Below are 19,607 nucleotides of genomic sequence, written 5' to 3' on the forward strand. Positions count from 1 at the left end.
AGACAGAAATTTAAAGAAATCTTTTAGTGAATATAAAACCCTATAAATTAAAGAATAGTTTATCGAGTAATTATTATCATCACTACAACAGTGAGATAGATAAGAAGAAGAAAAAAGATAGCATAAAAAAAGAAGCTAAAACATAATTAATTAGTAGAAGATCAGTGGTGTTTTCTTGTAGCAAATTAAGGCTAGACATAAATATAAAAAAAACAATCGTATCAAGATGGCAGGAGGTGCATACATTGAAAGTGGTGGACGACAATATGAGGGAAAGGTGACAGCATTCGTGTTAATTACATGTTTCGTTGCTGCTATGGGAGGTCTTCTCTTTGGATATGATCTTGGTATCACGGGAGGAGTCACATCTATGGAACCATTCTTGGTTAAATTCTTTCCAGTTGTATATCAACAAATGCTAGATGATTCCAGTACCAATCAATATTGCAAGTTTGACAACCAGCTACTGACATTGTTCACTTCTTCTCTGTATCTTGCGGCATTAATAGCTTCTTTTTTTGCTGCCACAACCTCAAGATTGTTCGGACGCAAGCCATCCATGTTTTTGGGGGGCTTATTTTTCCTTGTTGGAGCATTGTTGAATGGTTTCGCAGTTAATGTTGAAATGCTTATCATCGGTCGAATATTTCTAGGTTTTGGTGTTGGATATTGCAATCAGGTGAGAAACGACATCATTAATTCACATGCATTATTAATAGTTAGTTCTTTAAGACTAATAATTGTTTGTTAAAATAGTCTGTGCCGATTTACTTGTCTGAGATGGCTCCGACTAAAATTAGAGGAGCACTCAACATCGGGTTTCAAATGATGATCACAATCGGAATTCTAGGTGCAAACCTTATCAACTATGCAACCTCGAAGCGCCAAAATGGGTGGAGAGTATCTTTGGGAGTTGGAGCTGTGCCAGCAGTTTTGCTGTGTGTAGGGTCTCTTTTCTTAGAGGAAACACCAAACTCTTTGATCGAAAGAGGGCAACACGTAAAAGCCAAGACAATGTTGCAAAAAATCCGTGGCACTAACAATGTTGATGAGGAATATCAAGATCTTGTTGATGCAAGTGAGGCGGCTAGTAAGGTGGAAAATCCATGGAAGAACATTACAAGACGCAGATATAGGCCTCAACTCACTTTCTGCACTTTCATTCCCTTCTTCCAACAACTTACCGGAATTAATGTCATCATGTTTTATGCTCCAGTACTTTTTACCATTTTGGGCTTTGGCAATGATGCCTCCCTCATGTCTGCAGTTATCACAGGAGGTGTTAATGTTCTTGCTACACTTGTCTCTGTTTTCTGTGTAGACAAATTTGGAAGAAGGCTATTATTTCTTGAGGGTGGCGTTCAGATGCTTGTTTCTCAGGTAAAAGATAAAAATTCAAGTGCAGTTAATTTCACGTGAAATTGATAATCGATATATATTAACAGCTCTTAATTATTAACTTCACGTAAACTTAATTGTACCTGAATTTCCACTCAAATATAAATAAATTTATATAAAAATTTGTATGCATGACGCGACTAAGCAAGAGAATTATTGCATGTATGGATTGTAGATTGTGGTTGGAATCATGATCGCGATGAAGTTTGGATTGAATGGTGAAGGATCATTTAACAAAGAAGAAGCAGACATCCTGTTGGTGTTTATTTGTTTATACGTGGCAGCATTTGCATGGTCATGGGGGCCACTAGGTTGGTTGGTACCAAGCGAAATATGTTCTCTTGAAGTTCGACCAGCAGGCCAAGCTATTAATGTGGCAGTCAACATGTTCTTTACTTTTGGCATCGCTCAAGTCTTTCTTAGCTTGCTTTGCCACTTCAAGTTTGGTCTCTTTTTCTTCTTTGCTGCTTGGGTGCTCGTCATGACCATTTTTATTGCCTTCTTGTTACCTGAGACTAAGAACGTCCCTGTTGAAGAAATGAACTACGTTTGGAAGTCCCATTGGTTTTGGAACAAGTATATGCCTGAATGTGAAGATCTCGTTGCTGGGGCTTACAACAATTTTGAAGCTGCTCCTCAAAAGGAATAGTAAAAGGCTATCAGAATTTATTGGAACAAGTATAAACTTGCCATCAATGATTTCAAGCAACTTGTTCTGGTAGTTGTTACCGAAGATATTTTATAAAGGTGAACGTTATGGTGTGTAAAAATGGTGTTTATTTATAAAAAATTTCCTACAAAAAAAATAAGTTAGGCTAAATTTAAATACCAACTCATAGCACCATAAAATTGATCTTTTATAAATGACTATTCTATAAATAATTGTATGAATGCTAATCAAAGTATATCCTAATTTTATTTTTATCAAATTTTGCTGGCTTCCTTTTCTTTACTTGAATCAATACTAATAAACTTTTTTTATTTTTTACACTTGAAAAAAATTAACTCTTAATATTTTTTGGTCCTTACAAAATTATAAATAATTTTAATTAAAATTATGAATATAATTAAAAGGTTTATTTTTTTAATTAATATCAGTCAAATTTTTAAATTATTTTTTATTTTAATTTTTAAATACTAATTTTAAATTCTAAATCCTTCAAAAAATTTAAACAATTAACTAATTAAAAGTTAAATATTTTAATTATTCATAAAATTAATGCATACAACTGTTAATAAGGTCAAAACTAATCCAATCCAACAGACACTTTCTAATTGTCACACTGTCATCCTGCTTCTTAATATTATTTATAACAAAATAATTATATAGAAAATCATGAATTAAATAATTTTATGGATATTTAATTTAATTTTAATTTTGTATTTTTTATTTTTTGAATTAGTTATATTTTTAATTATGTACCATTATTAATAGAAGTATAAGTTTTTTAAAAAAATTATTAATTTGCTTAATCTATTTTAATGTTAATATTGTGATTAAAGTTGTCTGTTTTGATTCTAGTATTGAAATATATTGATATTATGGTTAGATGATAGACTTTGTAAATTAATTAGGTGATGTACTAGTGTGATTATTATTTTTATTGTGTCAAATTAAGATACTATTGTAATAGTACGGACAAATTTTATGTTTATTTCTGTATTAGTTATTTTTGGAATTGAGATTTTATTATTCTTAAATATTAATAAAAATATGTATTTTAAATTTTTTTACTATTTTATATTTTTTATTTACATGAAACTAAGTCAATTGATTTAACTAGTAACTTATTAGTTGAATCAGTAAATTAGTAACCTAATCGATTCAATCACCTATTCGATTTTGACAATTATGATTTTAGATAATATATTCTTATATTTTTTTATAGAATAACTAATTATTTTTAACCTCAAAAATCCGAGTGCTGATAAAACTCAACATAAAAAATTGAAATTGACTTTATATCAATAAAAAATTAATTTTTACAGATAAAATTATTTAAATTATAAAAAATTAAATAATATTCTTTAACTGAACTTCTAACATAATATAACTCTAACTTCTGATTTTATTATACATTATTACTCTCTTAATTCTAAATTTTATCCACCACTCTCATCCTTAATTACTATTATCATTATCTTCATCATATGCATTTCTTAAATTCTTGTGTATATTCTTAAGGCTGGTAATGGACAGTAGGATTAGGGTTTGAATCAATTGGATCAGTGACGTCACACAAGAAGCAGCTCCAGCTTAAAAATAAAAATCTAGTAGTAGTAGTAGTAGTGAACAAAGAAGTGAGAACCAACCTTCCATATTTTTCGAGTCTATAGGGTTTCTTCTTCTTCTTCTTCTTCTTCTCTCCAATGGCGGAAGAATCGCAATATGAAACTTCCACCACTCCTCCCTCGTTGAAGCGCAAGTACGACGACCAACAACCACCGCCCTCCGCCCGCCAAAGCGGTTTTTCCTCCCCTGACGCCCCCCCTCCACCGTCATACAACAGCGTCCCTCCGCCGGCCCCCTCTGGCATCGAGCTCGCCAAGCAGCGTGCACAGGAGGTCGCCGCCCGCCTCCTTAGCGGCGCCCCACCCCCCGCAGCCACGGGTCTCGACGTCAAGCGTCCCAAGGTCGATAACGGCACAGCTCCTCCTTCGGGTTTCGATTCCATGGGTGGTGAGTAGGGTTTTACTTCTCGTCTTCGGTTATTATTATTATTATTGTGATTACGTTTCTGCATTTATTTCATCGGTAGGTAAGGTTTTCACTGTACATGTTTCGATTTGGCTAGAAAGTTTCGATTATAAGCTGATTCACAGAATTCAGGGTTTTATTACGGAAGGTCTCAATCTTGGTAAAATTTTTTTAAATCCTTAGCTCTTCAACCATTTTTTTTAGCAAAAAAGTTTGGCTATGTGCTAGATGTTGTTTTTTTGTCACATAAACTTCTATTACTAGCTGCTCAAGTTTTGATCTAATTGTAATCGAGCGTTTTGATATGTTTTTGGATATCATTTGAAATTTTGAGTTAATGTTGTTTGGAGTTTGGTTACATTTGATGAGAAAGTTTTGATTATAAGCTGTATGAAGTTTCGTTCCATCAGTAAAGAGGGGTTCCGCTAAATTGTTGGATAAATTTTGGTTTTAAGCTATTTGGTTTTGATTCCGTGGCTTAGTAAGGGTTTCCCTACAAGGTTTGATTTGACATTACTCAAGATAATCAGGACACACATTACTTCTCAGATCAGGTCTTTTTAATTTTTCTTGAATTTATTTATTTATAGAATAATTGATTTTGCTTTTGAAAGTTTGATCAAGAATATTTTGATTATAAATTGGTTTGAACTGAAAATAAGCTACTCCAGAAATCACTAATTCTCATCTTCAGTGTGTTAATTTATTTAAATTTAAATATTATTGAACTTAATAAATCTTAATCTTTTAGTGAATGTTTGGTGTTGCAGATGTGAAGGCTCAGTACTCGGTCCCTACCATTTCTCCTTCTGCGGTTTCTTATGGGTACCAGGGTGCGAGCAAGAAGATTGATATCCCCAATGGAAGGGTGGGTGTTATTATTGGCAAGGGTGGTGAGACCATCAAGTACCTTCAGCTCCAATCTGGGGCAAAAATTCAGGTTACCCGTGACATGGATGCCGACCCCAATTTGCCCACTAGGACAGTTGAGCTTACGGGCACTTCTGAAGCCATTGCTACTGCTGAGAAGCTCATCAATGAAGTTCTTGCTGAGGTACCGACGTTCTCAGAACTCTATGAATTTGTGATGCATCCGAAAAAAAGGTTGTAATTATATGAAATGTTTTGTTTAATGCTGTAAGTTATTGTGTTTTTAATAGGCTGAATCCGGAGGTTCTGGCATTGTTGCTAGACGAGTAGCTGGACAAGCTGGTTCTGATGAATTTGTGATGAAGATCCCAAATAACAAGGTATGTGAAGGTTTAAATTATTTGGTTTTATTCAACTCCGGTTCTTTCTTTCTTTCTTTCTCACCTTCACTGAACTTTATCTGGTGGATGGTTGGTCATGCGTTTCCAGGTTGGCCTTATAATCGGTAAAGGTGGGGAAACAATCAAGAATATGCAAGCTTCAACTGGTGCAAGAATTCAGGTCTGCCCTTTCAATTTTCAAATATTTGTCTTCTTTTGCTATTATATTCCAAACCCTTTTTCTTTTTCCTTTATATTTGTCCTTATATCTTTGACCGTAGTTTCTGATCACTGCTAGTATTAAAATTTGACTATGATAATCTCATACTTTTGAGATGTGGACTTTCAACCTGTTATTAGTGATATTGGCATTTTATGTATTTTTCAGGTGATTCCTCTTCATCTTCCCCCCGGTGACACATCCACAGAAAGAACATTAAAAGTTGAAGGGACACCTGAACAAATTGAGTCTGCAAAACAATTGGTTAATCAAGTCATCAGTGGTGAGGTATGTTTAGTGCACATATCCCTTTTATTGGATTGGGCTTTTGTTGTCATGTTTTGCTTGCCACTTCCCAAGTCTAGTTTATTTGTGCCCCTTCTATTTTCTGTATATATATGTTAATAATTCTGTAGTATGGTTGAGTTTATGGGTTGACTAGGTAATTTAATATTTGTTTTGTCACTGCCTGCTGATTGCTAGATGAATACTTGCACCTGTGATTTCCAGATTAGTCCATATTACTTTATGGGATCTTGAAACTTAAAACCGGACATGCTGAGAATTGTCATCATGCTACTTCACATTTATCTCTATTTTGCTTCTGGTTATTGCTTCTCTTCATCTATTGTAGGGGCAAAACTCATAATTTTTGAATTTTGTGAAGTATGTAATTGTTGTAAAACTGTGTAAAAGTTTGGCATGTTGGACTACTTAAAATGGGTTAGCTGGACTGGATTTGAGCTTGTGATTTCACGGCTAACGGGTTAAGATCATTTTGTCTCTAGTAAGTGCTATCTTTATCGGGATTCTGTTGTTAGCAGATGCAAAAGAACTTCATATTCTTTTATTTGCTGTTTTATTTTTAAATATACCTGTACAAAAAGTTAAAAGCAGATGGTGCACAAAGAATGATACTTTTCATGGATAATCAAAGCGGCATGAAGCTCTGCGCAAACAATGATAATGGTCAGAAGTCAAGATGTTGTATTGCAAATTTTGACAGTTTATCTGCCTGGTCTTTACAAGTTAAATCTTATTGGGTGAAAGGCTACTGTAGAAGTTATCCTTACTTTTTATATTTAAATATCAACTTCACATGAAGGCAACTGCATGTGAGTTTTCACCTTAAAAAATAAATTTACAGTAGAAGTTATTATTATGACCTATTGGATTCTTCATCCTTTCTTTTAAAACCTGTGCTTATCTGGCTCAAATACGGGCATGGATATGATAGTTACATGTACAGATTAATTATCTTTGGTATATAAAAGTTTATGGGAATTCCCAGAACTTCCAACGTTTTCTTGTTCTTCATTCAAATTATCTTGTGTTGGTGTGTTTATCTTGTATATTTTATACATAAATATACCTTCATTAATTTATTCAGATTTCAGAAAATTGGTTCAAGGGGATGGTGAACATGTTTAATTTGTAATTAGATTGGTCAATTTTCTTTTGCATAATACACCAAGCTCTTTAAGGACTGTTGTTCCTATTTGTGATTAAGTTATGCACTTTGTCCTCTGCTTTAGCTTAGCTCTTTGGAGCATCAAGGCTATGCTGTTATGTGATTGTTTTGTCCATACTGAGCTTGTTATTGGGACTATTGTAGGGTTTAGTTTGTTTTGGTGTGGACCATTAGTAATACCAACATGGACTCTCTTTGTTGGTTTTCCCTCAGCATGCCAATGTATGGCTGTCAATCTCAGGTTTGGTATATACTAAAGGGCAATAATCTCTTATTGATGTTTTGGCTTCGTCATATTTTGACTGGATATATATTTTCATAGAGTATTAACATCATCTTAGGTCATATCATTTGTGCATTTTTAGTCCATTGCTCAAAAAAATTATATACCTGAAACAACTATTTTATATACCATGCTGGACCTAATTTAGCAGAATAACTTGAAGCTTATCCTTTTTGAAGCTCTTGCCATTTTATTTTCCTCTCCCGAATTATTATTGCTTCCACTTTTCAATCTTATAGTTACTATTAACTTATTGAGGTCTCATATGTTGTAATTTCCCTTGGTATTTCGTTAACACTGTCATGAAACTACTCATCCCGAAAGCTTAAGCTGATAGGAGAATGCAACGTTAATAGTTATATCTCTAACACTTCCCCTCAAGCAAGAGCCTCTTTTGGGTTTGCTTGATTTCTGCATAGGCATTCTTTTTTCTTTTATTTGCCTTATGCTATTTTTTCACTTTTGGGGTTCACGAAAGATCAAACTCTGGACTTTTCGTACATAGAGCTCTGATACCATGTTATGAAATTATTCATCCCAAAAGTTTAAGCTGATAGGAGAATGCAACATTAATGGTTATATCTCTAACAAACACATGGTTGCCTTGTTTAAACATTGTGATTTGTGCTTGAGTTCATTATTTATTGCTCTAGTAATCATCCTCTAGTTAAAAAGGTGTTTCATCTGGAGGATGAAACTGAACTTTATCCTTTGAGGCTCTTGACGTTTGACTCCTTATTTTCATATTTCTGTCCAGTTGTCATTCTTACAGGATTCCTGACACATTTTTTGATGTTATTATTATACTTATTGTTATTATTATTTTAAATCTTTATCAGTGGTTTCTTATTCACGTATTTTACATTTCTTTTCCATCAATGTTTCCATGTTGTACATTGTGGCTTGTCTCCCTCTCTATTGTGAAGGCTCTTTTACTTTCTATTTTTGTTGCCTATGCCTATTCTCATAATTTGTCAGCTATAGTCTCTGTAACACTGTTGATATTTTAGGACCGAGTTTGGTAAGTTTATGGCTGTTGTCATAATTTCCCTTCTCCGCTTCCTTCTCCATTTGAATCCTAGTTGGTTTACTTGTGTGTTTATTTAATGTTCCAATTGAGCTTAACGTCTTTACTGAGGGGAGGGAAGGTTGAGGGTTTTTTTTTTTTTTTTGTGCAGCAAAGAGATGTCATCTTGACAAGCTGTATGTTTTGGATTTGTATTTGCTCCAACTTCTCTTATGTAGTTAATAGCTATTATATCAAAGCCTAGCTGGTTGAATTATTGTGAATAGTTTATAGAATTATAGTGTAATTATCTCAAAAGTACTTTATATATATTGAGATACTTACAGTGGATTGCCTTTTGAGACAATAGAGATAGTATGCTTGTCTGCTTCGTTGGTTTGTGTTTTTTGTTTTTTTGTTTTTTTTTTGTACCCATTCATTTCGAATAGGGAGAGGGTGTTCTTCTGCTGGAGTAACTCAGTTACCACAAACCGGTACGGTATGTAGGCCTTCATATCCCTCTCTGATCCTGTAAGGAATCTTTAATCTAACTTGTTAAGTTATGGCTTATAATCGTGTTATTTATATTTTTATTTTTAGTGATGCATGTTTTACTTTGTCTTTTTGTTTGTGCATCTTTTGCTGTCTGTACTGCCATATCTTGGTTGAGTTTCCTCGTTTTATTTGTGTTTGCAATTTGTCCTTCTGCAGAATCGTCTTAGAAATCCAGCAATGTCTGGTGGTTATGCTCAGCAAGGTTACCAATCCCGGCCACCATCTAGCTGGGGTCCTCCCGGTGCTCCCATGCAGCAAGCTGGTTATGGTTACGTGCAGCCCGGTGGCTACTCTGGTCCAACAGGCCAGTATAACCAGCAACCATATGCAGGCTATCCACCTGCTTCATCTGGTGGATACTCCACCAATTGGGACCAGTCCTCTGCACCACCAGCCCAGCAGTCTACTCATGGTGCTGGGTATGATTACTATGGTCAACAGCAGCAAAATCCTGGCGGTGCACCTCCTGCTGATGGGAGTGGTTACAATTATAGTCAACCACCTTCCTCTGGTTATAGCCAACCTGGGCATGGCTATTCTCAAGATGGCTATGGTGGGTATCATGCACCACCGCAATCAGGGTATGGGCAGCAACCATCATATGATCAACAGCAAGGTTATGGCTCAGCCCCTAGCTATGGCAGTGGAAGCAACACAGCACAAGAGGGCCACGCTCCTAATTATGGATCACATGGTGATTCAACCCAAGTTCCACCTGCGCAACCCTCTTCAACGTCTCAGCAAGGTTATGGTTCTGGCCAACAGCCAAGTCCAAATGCTGCCAACTATCCTCCACAAGGTTCTGCTCAGCCTGGCTATGGGGTGCCCCCGACTTCCCAAGCAGGGTATGGAAATCCACCTCCCCAATCTGGTTATGGAGGTGGCTATGGTCCCCCACCACAGTCGCAAAAGCCGGGTGGTACACCACCTGCCCAGCCACTACCTTACGATCAACAGGAACCAGGGTCTCAAAGGGCTCCACCAACTGGTTATGGCAGTGCAGGACAACCAGGGTATGGTCCCCCATATGGTGCTCCAGGTGGTCAACCTGGATATGGTCAGCCTCCGACATCATACAGCAACAGTTACGCTTCTGGTTACCCTCAGCCTCTGGCATATTCTGGTGATGGTAATGCAGGAGCACCTGCGCAGGCTGCTCAACAGGGAAGTGTTCCTAAAACTTCACCTGAGAGTTGATATTGTAGTTTTGATAACTTTGGTACTTATGGATTGAGGACTAGTACTAGTAGTTTATCTTGTTTTAGTGATATTGACATAGGCATTGTTGAGTTGACAATAGCATGGCCGCCTGTTATCTTTTGAGATTATTGAGGTTACGTAATTCCGGAGCTTGCATGTTCTTTACATGCAAAAGATAGCACTGCTATGAGGCATAAAATCTGAACTGTAGAAGGGTTCTCTGACTTTGAAGACATAAGTCAAGCTGCCTCTGCAGTCTGCACCGCTAGATAGAAAAGTAGAAAACACGTCCCCTTTTTTCTTGGTGACAAGAAAACACATCCGTTTGAATGCTTGTGAAAGTATTTTAATATTAAAATCGTAAAAGAAATAATAGTGCTAATTAGATTATTATAATAATAGGTACTAAATATTTTTGCATAAATTAATAATATTACATAGTCCATTTTTTTACATTTATTTTAGTATAGAAAATATTGAATGATGGTAATAGGTAAAGCATAACTCAGGTCCTGGTTGCGGTTGTGAAGGTTTAGAAGTTATTTTAACTTTTACATGATAAAAAAATACAGTATTAATATTTATAATTTTTAAAATTAATGTGACTTCTTAAAAAATTATTTAAAGTGTTTTTGAAAAAGTTAAAAAAATAATTTTCTCTTTTTTAAAAACTTTTTTACTTTTTTTTAAAAGTAAGTATTTTTGTGACTAAAATTAAAATAAAATAACTTAGATGCTTTTATTGCTATCTTTTCACGGCCAAAAATGATTTTTTTAAAAAACACAAAAATTTAAAAATCAAATTTTAAATTGGTTTTTTAAATAGTTATTTTATTATTCTCACAAAATTTTGAGTTAAATGCACACCGGTTATAAAAAATGATACCGCTTAATTTTAGTCGTGTTTTAGAATATGTTGAAGGTATTTTTATCGTTAACAAATTTAAAGCATTTAAAAAATATTTTTATCATTATCTTTTAATTTTAGTAGCATTTTAAAATATTTCTTTATATTGAAACGCAAAACTAAACAACATCAAACAAAATAATAGCTTTTTAAAATATTTTGAAAGTATTTTTATCCTTTATTTTTTTTTTCGGTTAACTTATCCTTTTTTTTTATTTTATCAAGATGTTCGGCCCAAAGTTGGATATTTAATTGGGCTTTCAGAATCTGCTTAAACAGACAAGTAGCATTAGGGTTTCCAAGACACATACACGAGTATAAAACTGGTCCATCTTTTCGCCCTTTGCCATGTGTTCTGGTCTCATTTAACCAAGCCAGCAGCTGCCTCATGGCAGAAATCAAATCCTTTGAGCCCCCTTTCCGATTTCGATCCTTTCTTTTCACTTCCGCTAATTCCTGGTGAGATCGCTGTTTATGTTTCCGTCTTTTTGCCTCATTTATTGATTCTAATATTGTTTTCCTGGTTATGGAGCTTACTACCAAATTAATCTTTATGATTATCGATAATGATAATAATGGTCAAAGGCTCTATAATAGAGTCAACAGCAGGGGCTTATTCAGTAGCCACTTGACTGCCGCTTAGAGCCAAGATCGAAATTATCAGATGAAGATCCTTGGAATCACAATCCTATTGTTTCAAGACACAATTTCTGATTATATTCTTTCTTATTACTGTTATTATCATTATCATTAGGGTTTTGCTGAAAAGTCAATTAGGTTTTACCAATATAGATCTGTTTCTTAATCGGTGATTTTAGAAATGATTGGTTAGTAAAAACCCTAAACCGTGTAATATTGTGATTCGGTGAATTTTATTTGGCATTTCAGTCAGACACGGGTGTTTGTTGCATTATTACTAAACAAGCAACCTTTTGCATGGTGCCTATATGAAAATCAGCTATTGATTCACGATTGGAGGAACCTCCTTTTGTGATTCCTTCAAATTTCAAGCAGCTACATATTTCACAACTAAGTTTTCTTCTTTCAATGAGTAGTTAACAAATATTATGTATGAGAATGAATGTATCTAAAAGTATTACAGGATTTGTAAACGAACCTGGAATGCTTATGTTGTGCTAGTATAGGCAATTTGGAATACTTATTGTCCCAAATATTCTCACCCTTGCAGATTGGTTACTTAAAATCTGATAATTATAGGCACTCTTTCATCCGACTACTGATCTACTGCTCGTGGACATTGAGATGGTTAAGGAGACGGAATATTATGACGTGCTGGGTGTCAGTCCCACAGCAACGGAAGCCGAGATCAAGAAAGCTTATTATATGAAGGTATCTAATTTATCTATCTTTTGCTTGTGGGCGTCATCTGTTTTCTACTTTTATTGCCATATGTAATACATCGATTAATTATTTCCCCAGAAGAATTAATATTATATGATTTGAATAATTAATTTCATTTACAATCTGTTCAAATACTCATAATTTAGATGTATCAATTTGAATTTTTTCCATTTAGTGAACTGAAAGCAGTGGATGCGCGTAGGTTTGATTGCCTAAGTAAATTGTGTACTTTTTCCCTGCAATAAGCCTAATATACAATAGACATGAAATGCTTCTACTAAAATGAATAATTTTGGAAATCCAGAAGAGAGATGCTGAGTCTTATCAATTTCTACAAATATCATATTGTATATTGGTAGCCGACCCCACTTAGTGGGACAAGGCTTTGTTGTTGTTGTTGTTGTATCATATTGTATATTGGATATTGAATCTGAAGATCAGTGGTTCTTTGGCCTATTTCCAATTTGTAAAGTATAACCAATTATTTTTCATCTTCATAATTGAAGGCACGACAGGTGCATCCAGATAAAAACCCCAATGACCCACTTGCTGCACAAAATTTTCAGGTGAGGGTGTTATATTTTAATTAGACCTGCTATTTTGAAGGCACTTTATTGTAAAACTTCATTTGAGTTGTGTAAGAGGATTGCAATAAGAAATTTCACTATCCTTTCATGTAGTTGGTAGAGCCATTCTACATGTCTTAGTTGTATTAAGGCATCATCTCCCATTATTTTTAAGCCAATTTTGAGTTGTAAAGGCTACAATATATCTTTTCCTCAATAATATCCTTTTCTACTTGTCAAGTTGAGCATGGTCGGTGAAGAACCTTAAATAATAAAATATTGTTAACCGTTGTATACCTGCCATTGTTAACAAGTCTACCAATAAATTGAACTATTTCAGCCTCACTTACATTTACCTTGTTTTGTATCTTCATACACATTCATCAAATGTTCTTTATTTTATTTTATTGACCTTTTATGCTTTTGTTATCTTTAATGGCTGAGCTGCATGTTGGGAGTATGCCTTTAATAAAATTGGTATTATCTTGAGCCATTGTATTCATTATTCATTATGCATAGCTTGGATTTTACCGTTGTTCAAATCATTTTACCACTCTAATTTTGGAATTTTGCTTTGGTATTAGGTTTTGGGTGAAGCTTACCAAGTTTTGAGTGATCCAGCTCAAAGGCAAGCTTATGATGCTCATGGGAAATCGGGAATCTCAACGTTAGTTTCCTTTTTTAAACCTTACAATATATTAAGTAATATTCTAACATCAATGGTGAGGATTATACCTAAATTTTTAATTTTTTTCTGTTCTTTTCAGCGAATCAATTATTGACCCTGCAGCAATCTTTGCCATGCTTTTCGGTAGTGAACTTTTTGAGGAGTATATAGGCCAGTTGGCGTTGGCATCAATGGCCTCAATGGATATGTTTACTGAAGGGGAACAATTTGATCCGAAAATTTTACAAGAGAAAATGAGGGTACAGCTTCACAAACTTTCTCAATCATGGCTCCAAGCTTATTTTGCTTTCTCTTTGCCATACTTCACTTAATATATTAAGTGGTTTAATGTATGCACTTGGTAACTAAATCCATATTTTCAGAATGGTCAGACACCCTCCAAAGTGTGTTATTACTTAATTGCCTCAAGTGAATGAAGCATTCCCTCCATAACATTTTATTCTTCATTCAGGTTGTTCAGAAGGAGAGAGAAGAAAAGCTTGCAGAGATACTGAAAGGTAGACTCAACCAATATGTTCAAGGAAACAAAGAGGACTTTGTTAATCATGCAGAAGCAGAAGTAGCCCGATTGTCCAAAGCAGGTACTGTCTACTATGCCTCAGCTGAAAGACTAATTTCAATAGGTGAAAGTGATGCAAATCTATCTGCTCAACGCAATTTATCACAAATAACATTTTATTGTAACAAAATTCGTTGAAATGTATACTTGTTTTGTTCCTAAAATCATGTTATGCTTAAGATGTTGACTTGTAAAACCTTAGCCTGATGCTAATCTCAAGTATTTGAAGTGTGTATAATACAACATTAACTCAGGGACTGCTTTTGCTTAATAAATTAGTTGTCTTTCTACAGCTTATGGTGTTGATATGCTAAATACAATTGGCTACATATACGCAAGGCAGGCAGCAAAGGAACTTGGAAAGAAAGCAATTTACTTGGGTGTGCCGTTTGTTGCTGAATGGTTTAGAAACAAAGGGCATTTTATCAAATCCCAAGTTACAGCAGCAACAGGTGATCATATTTTGTACCTCTTTTTCAGCTCTTCCTTGCTATGCTATGGATTCTTAATTCCAGCTCACATATTAACTTTAATCTAAACGTGTTATTTGCACAATTGCACTACACATTAAACTATTCTCATTTGTATTCCCTACTAAATAATTTTATAGAAGTTAAAAGATGAAGGTATATGACTCCAACAAGAGGTAGCACAGTTGGTTAAGGGTGGAGCACTGTGAGGACCTTTTTGGAGGGACAATCTGACTTGTCATCCCTCTCGGGAGTCCTCAAAGAGGTTGGGGGTCTTCCCTTGCCCTGGTGGGGGTAGCGGTGCTTCTCCCTACCTAAACTTTGTCATTATGAAGAAAGAAATTGAGTAAGACTGTTTGGGGTCAAAATACGCTAGCCAAGCCCATTCAGGCTAAACTATTTGATTTGGTTAAGTTAATTTTGGGATTGCAAAATCATAGTGCATCCAAATCCTTTGCAGATTGTGGACCATACATCATCCAACCTACTTTTAATATTTCACTTTTCTTTTATCTTCAAATAACTAAACAGACACAAGGGACAAAAAGTTATTATAACTGGTGGTTTTGAAATTGGTTTTCCTGGGTGGTTTGTTCTAGGGGCCATTGCTTTGATCCAACTGCAAGAGGATATGAAGAAGCAACTCAGTGCAGAAGGAAACTATACTGAAGAAGAGCTTGAACAATACATGCAATCTCACAAGCAGCTAATGACTGATTCTTTATGGAAACTTAACGTTGCCGACATTGAAGCCACACTCTCACGAGTGTGTCAAATGGTTGGTTTTGCTCAACCACTGTCACCTTGTATTTCATAAACCGGATATGGATTCTAGGCCTGCTTTAATTTAGATCATGTGTTTAACTATAGGTTCTTCAAGACAACAATGTCAAGAAAGAAGAACTTCGTGCCCGAGCCAAGGGGTTGAAAACTCTTGGCAAAATCTTCCAGGTGATATTTCTTTTCCATGTGTTTCCCTCTATGTACTTGTTATTAACTTTGCCCACTGATTGTGAAATAACGTTGATGTCAATGTAGAGGGTAAAGCCAACCAATGGGAATTTGGAAGAAAATGTTGTAAATAAAGCATTACATAAGTTGAACGGAAATGAAACTAGCAATAATGCTGGTTCTCCTAGTGCATCACTGAATTCCGCAGGTCGTGATTTTTCAGATCAAGCTAACTCTGTATCCCAGGTGCAATTTTAACCTCCAACAGCTGTTATTTTATTTTATTCTTTTATCGTTATTACTAAAAGTAGTTTTGTAATGACATTTTTTTTACCAAATGGATCTAGAGTCCATATGTGGAGGCTCCACAGTTTGCAGGCATGGAATTTGATCATAACTTCCCCAGGCCGACTGCACCTCCCGGAGCCCAGAGACCGGCAACAACTAGCAAAGATTGATACTTGACGGTTTGGAGGTTGATACCTGTATCGTATGTTCCCCCCAACACACACCACCACACATCTCTTGCTCTTAACCTTCATGTGTGGCTCGCATTAATGCTGTGGTTTATGCATTGTCAATAATTCCATACAAAAGATATCGTTGCCCTGGTGTCTTGTAATTTCTGTGTCTATTTTTATTGGGTTGTTTCCCCTCGGGCTCTTTTTCCCTTTCCTTGTGTTTTGTCTCTCAATTTATTATTATTTTTTTCAGATATAGGAATGCCTGTGTATTAGGGATTGTGATAATAAACAGAATTTATTGCATAGAATATGGTATTTTGTGGTTTTTGTAACAACACGATATATGTGTATTTTGCTTCGTGCTCCAAGTGTGTCCCTACTCTATATATGTTCCCTGAACTAGAATATTTCATGTATGAAATCCCAAGTGTGAGAAAATTCTCAATCAACCCACAAAAAAGAGAATTAGATTTTGTACTCTGTTTTATGTGCCTTCTGAGGTTATAATAATAATGGGCGCCAAGTGGGTGGTCAACAGTTTAAACCTACAATAACTTGTGAACACTTGAACGGAAAGCATTTAAAGAAAGGACTGATAAAATCTATTTAGTTTACAACTTTACCCCGAATTTATCTCCATCTCTTGCTGGGAGTCCACAAGAGTACAACTTGGGGGTGTAATCTCCTCAGTCAAATCCTTATATGGCTAATCAACACTTTTGTCTTTTGGTGATCCGCGGGGGTCAAAGACCCCAAGAAAGAGAAAAGGAAGAAACAAAAACAACACTAAAGCAAAGAAAGCTAATCAACCGCTCTTTAATCTGGGGACACCACAAGCATCAAGAAACAGAGCCTGTTGAATATCAAAGATGTGGACACCATGAGGAAGTTCTTGTCCTTTTTTGGCTAGTAAATCAGCAACATTATTAGCTTCCCGGGAGGTGTGTCTCCAGCTTAAATTTTTTCTCCGATCAGCGACAATTCTGATATCTTCAAGAAGCGGATAACAAGGATGAGATGAGGCACTTCCTTTTTTAACGAGGTTGATCGCCGCTTGAGAATCAAATTCAAGAACAATGTTAGAGAGGTGATTTGCTGCAGCAATTTGGAGGCCTCTAATAATGTCCCACAACTTGGTATGAGTAATGGAACAACTACCAATATTGCATGAAAAAGTTTTGAGGAATCTGCCAAGGTGGTAGCAAAACACTCCACCACAAACCGCATGATTATTGTTACGAAAATAAGACCCATCCACGTTCAACTTGATGAAATGTTCCTGAGGAGGCTTCCAACTAATAAGGAGGTCAGACCTTGGATTCCTTTTATGATGAGCACCAACAAGATCCAAACAGTTGAGGTGCTTGTTGCTTTACCATCAAAGATTAGGTTATTCCTAACGTACCAAAGAGAGGAAGTAGTAACCCCAAATAAACAAGACCACTTATCCTTAGTTTTAAGATAGAGAAAAAGACACTATATTGAGTAGGAGACATCAACTCTTGCCAAATTTGAGTCGCAAAGGGACAGTCTCTAAGAATATGGAGAGTGGTTTCCTCCACTCAGTTGCACTTGGTTGGGACATGTTGAGGATGGGCTCATGTGTCGTCTTCTTCTCTCCGGGCCTTTCCAATCCCACACCATCCTGAAGATTCGTGCCAGTTCAACAGGAGCATCATCCAGCGAGAGATAGAAAGTCTTTATGCTAAAGCTTCCATCTGATGAGAGATCCCAGGTAATATTGTCTGGACTCTTCCAAGGAGATGGCAGGGACATGCACACGATCCTCTTCACCATTGTGTCCTACAGCCACTCCTTAAGTTACTAACATCCTTGCAATCTGAAACAGAAAGAAAATCATTCAATTTAAAGATAAACTCCTATCAATAGAATTTAAAGATGAGGAAGTATAGGAACCAATAGAATGGTTGTACAATGTGTACAATGGAGGTTTAGGGATGTCCGATTCAGTATTAGAGATAGGAAAAGTATAGGTAACCAACAAGATTTTTGAACAATGTGTAAACAATGTGAATTAATAGGGTTAAAAGAGTAAATTTAATTAGTAGCATTAAATTAAGGTGTAGTGTATTTTCATTTGATTGGTGGTTGTTCATGTTGTTCAAAATTTTCATTGTTCCCCTAGCACTCCCTAGATAGTAACCATTAGTGTTACCTTTTCCCATCACTTTAAGTTTTTGGGATGAATTGTTTCATGACATGGTATCAGAGTTCTAGATCCGAAAGATCAAGAGTTTGATCCTTGGTGAACCCCAAAATCAGTTTCCAGATGGTTCTTTTGTACAAATATTTCATTGGCTCCCTAGCAGCTAGAACTCTTTAAAGATTAGATGGCATAATCTTTTTAGCCCTCCAACTTTAGGCACCCAATTATGATCCCAAAATCTGATTTGTTCTTCATTGCCTATACGTCATACATAATTCTTCTCTACGTCCTTCCAAGCTGTGGAAACACCTCTCCAAACATTATAATCAACACTTTTAATTGATCATAGGAAAGCTTACTTTCTTCGTTTCTCTATGTAATTTTTCATTTTAGTCAACTATATTTTTTTTATACAAATAACATATATATTACGATATATAAGATTATTATGAAAAATATTTGTACGTTTAAAATAAAAAACTTAAAGTATTAATGTGAAAAATAAAATTGAAATTAATAGGTTTAAAAATTAAGAGTTTTGAACATGAAATAAAAAAATGAAAAACATTGCTTCAATGATATTAATTTAATTCGCGTTCTTTCCGTTTGAGTCACTTAGAATAATGAGTTAATGACATATAAATCATAAATGACACGTGACGTTATCATTCATGTCATTAATTAATGGGAAACGTTATTACTTTATTACATGTAGTTGAACTATGTTCTAGATTCTAGCATGTGTTTGTCACCATGTCTTTTACGAAAAATATTCGAGAGATTAACCTGAGTCACATGATAGAAAGCTTGAGGTTCAATGATAAGTTGTAAAAATTAAACAATCCAATGAGATCAAGTTGAGCAAATACAAAATCAAAAAAGAAAAAGACATAGATAGTGAATTTATTTTTCTATATTATTTCATTTCTTTTATAATTGTGACACATGTCATATGTAGGATGTAACCTTTCAAGTTTGTCCTTTCATGTAATCCTAAAGTTTTGTCCACTTAAAAATGTAACTAATAGATAACTCGTTGATCCTTGCTTACATGGTTGTATATACACTTCAAAGGATTGACCTTTCAGGTTTGAGATTAAATAACACCTCCGTTTACATAAGCAAAGTAGCTAAATAACCTATGATATTAGTCTTCAACTTCCCATATGCTAATTTATTATTTCCTAAAATTCAATACCTATGTCTTCAACTTCTGGCATGCTTGTCAAGCTGACCATGTTAAATTGTTAATAAATAATTAAATAATGAAGTGCACTATCAAGAATTTTACTATTTTTATTAAAAACAAAATATTTGGGATGTGGCTGCTGGGATTCGAGCCCAGGTCTCCACGGCCACAACGTGGAATTCTTACCACTAAACTACAGCCAC

At 35.1% G+C, this 19,607-nt stretch overlaps 2 protein-coding genes, 1 non-coding gene and 1 pseudogene across 5 annotated transcripts; 3 read left to right on the plus strand and 1 right to left on the minus strand.

The window, feature by feature from the left end:
• Nucleotides 1-226: 226 nt before the first annotated feature.
• On the plus strand, nt 227-2,047 carry LOC107647721 (sugar transport protein 10 pseudogene; annotated as a pseudogene). Its single transcript, XR_015885929.1, has 3 exons — nt 227-679; nt 757-1,380; nt 1,574-2,047. The product of XR_015885929.1 is annotated as a sugar transport protein 10 pseudogene (transcript).
• A 1,429-nt stretch (nt 2,048-3,476) lies between these two features.
• On the plus strand, nt 3,477-10,220 carry LOC107605547 (uncharacterized). Its single transcript, XM_016307454.3, has 6 exons — nt 3,477-4,078; nt 4,867-5,150; nt 5,257-5,346; nt 5,456-5,527; nt 5,735-5,854; nt 9,038-10,220. Exons 1-6 carry the CDS (start codon nt 3,769-3,771, stop codon nt 10,076-10,078), a joined length of 1,917 nt encoding a protein of 638 aa, XP_016162940.1. The 5' UTR covers nt 3,477-3,768; the 3' UTR covers nt 10,079-10,220.
• A 1,041-nt stretch (nt 10,221-11,261) lies between these two features.
• On the plus strand, nt 11,262-16,416 carry LOC107605548 (chaperone protein dnaJ 10). 2 transcript variants are annotated; one of them, XM_016307455.3, is made up of 11 exons: nt 11,262-11,447; nt 12,178-12,338; nt 12,857-12,916; nt 13,501-13,583; nt 13,684-13,843; nt 14,056-14,185; nt 14,457-14,615; nt 15,233-15,411; nt 15,504-15,584; nt 15,672-15,830; nt 15,932-16,416. In XM_016307455.3, the coding sequence occupies exons 2-11, from the start codon at nt 12,252-12,254 to the stop codon at nt 16,040-16,042; spliced, it is 1,209 nt and encodes a 402-aa protein (XP_016162941.1). In that variant the 5' UTR covers nt 11,262-11,447; nt 12,178-12,251; the 3' UTR covers nt 16,043-16,416. The 2 variants fall into 2 exon arrangements, with proteins under 2 accessions (XP_016162941.1, XP_016162942.1); XM_016307456.3 differs by having other exon boundaries at nt 11,289-11,447; nt 12,207-12,338.
• Nucleotides 16,417-19,535: 3,119 nt separating this feature from the next.
• On the minus strand, nt 19,536-19,607 carry TRNAH-GUG (transfer RNA histidin (anticodon GUG)). Its single transcript has one exon. It is a non-coding gene; the product is annotated as a tRNA-His (tRNA).

This window comes from Arachis ipaensis, chromosome B6, assembly GCF_059453495.1.
Source record: "Arachis ipaensis isolate K30076 ecotype BB chromosome B6, ASM5945349v1, whole genome shotgun sequence".
Taxonomy (NCBI): domain Eukaryota; kingdom Viridiplantae; phylum Streptophyta; class Magnoliopsida; order Fabales; family Fabaceae; genus Arachis; species Arachis ipaensis.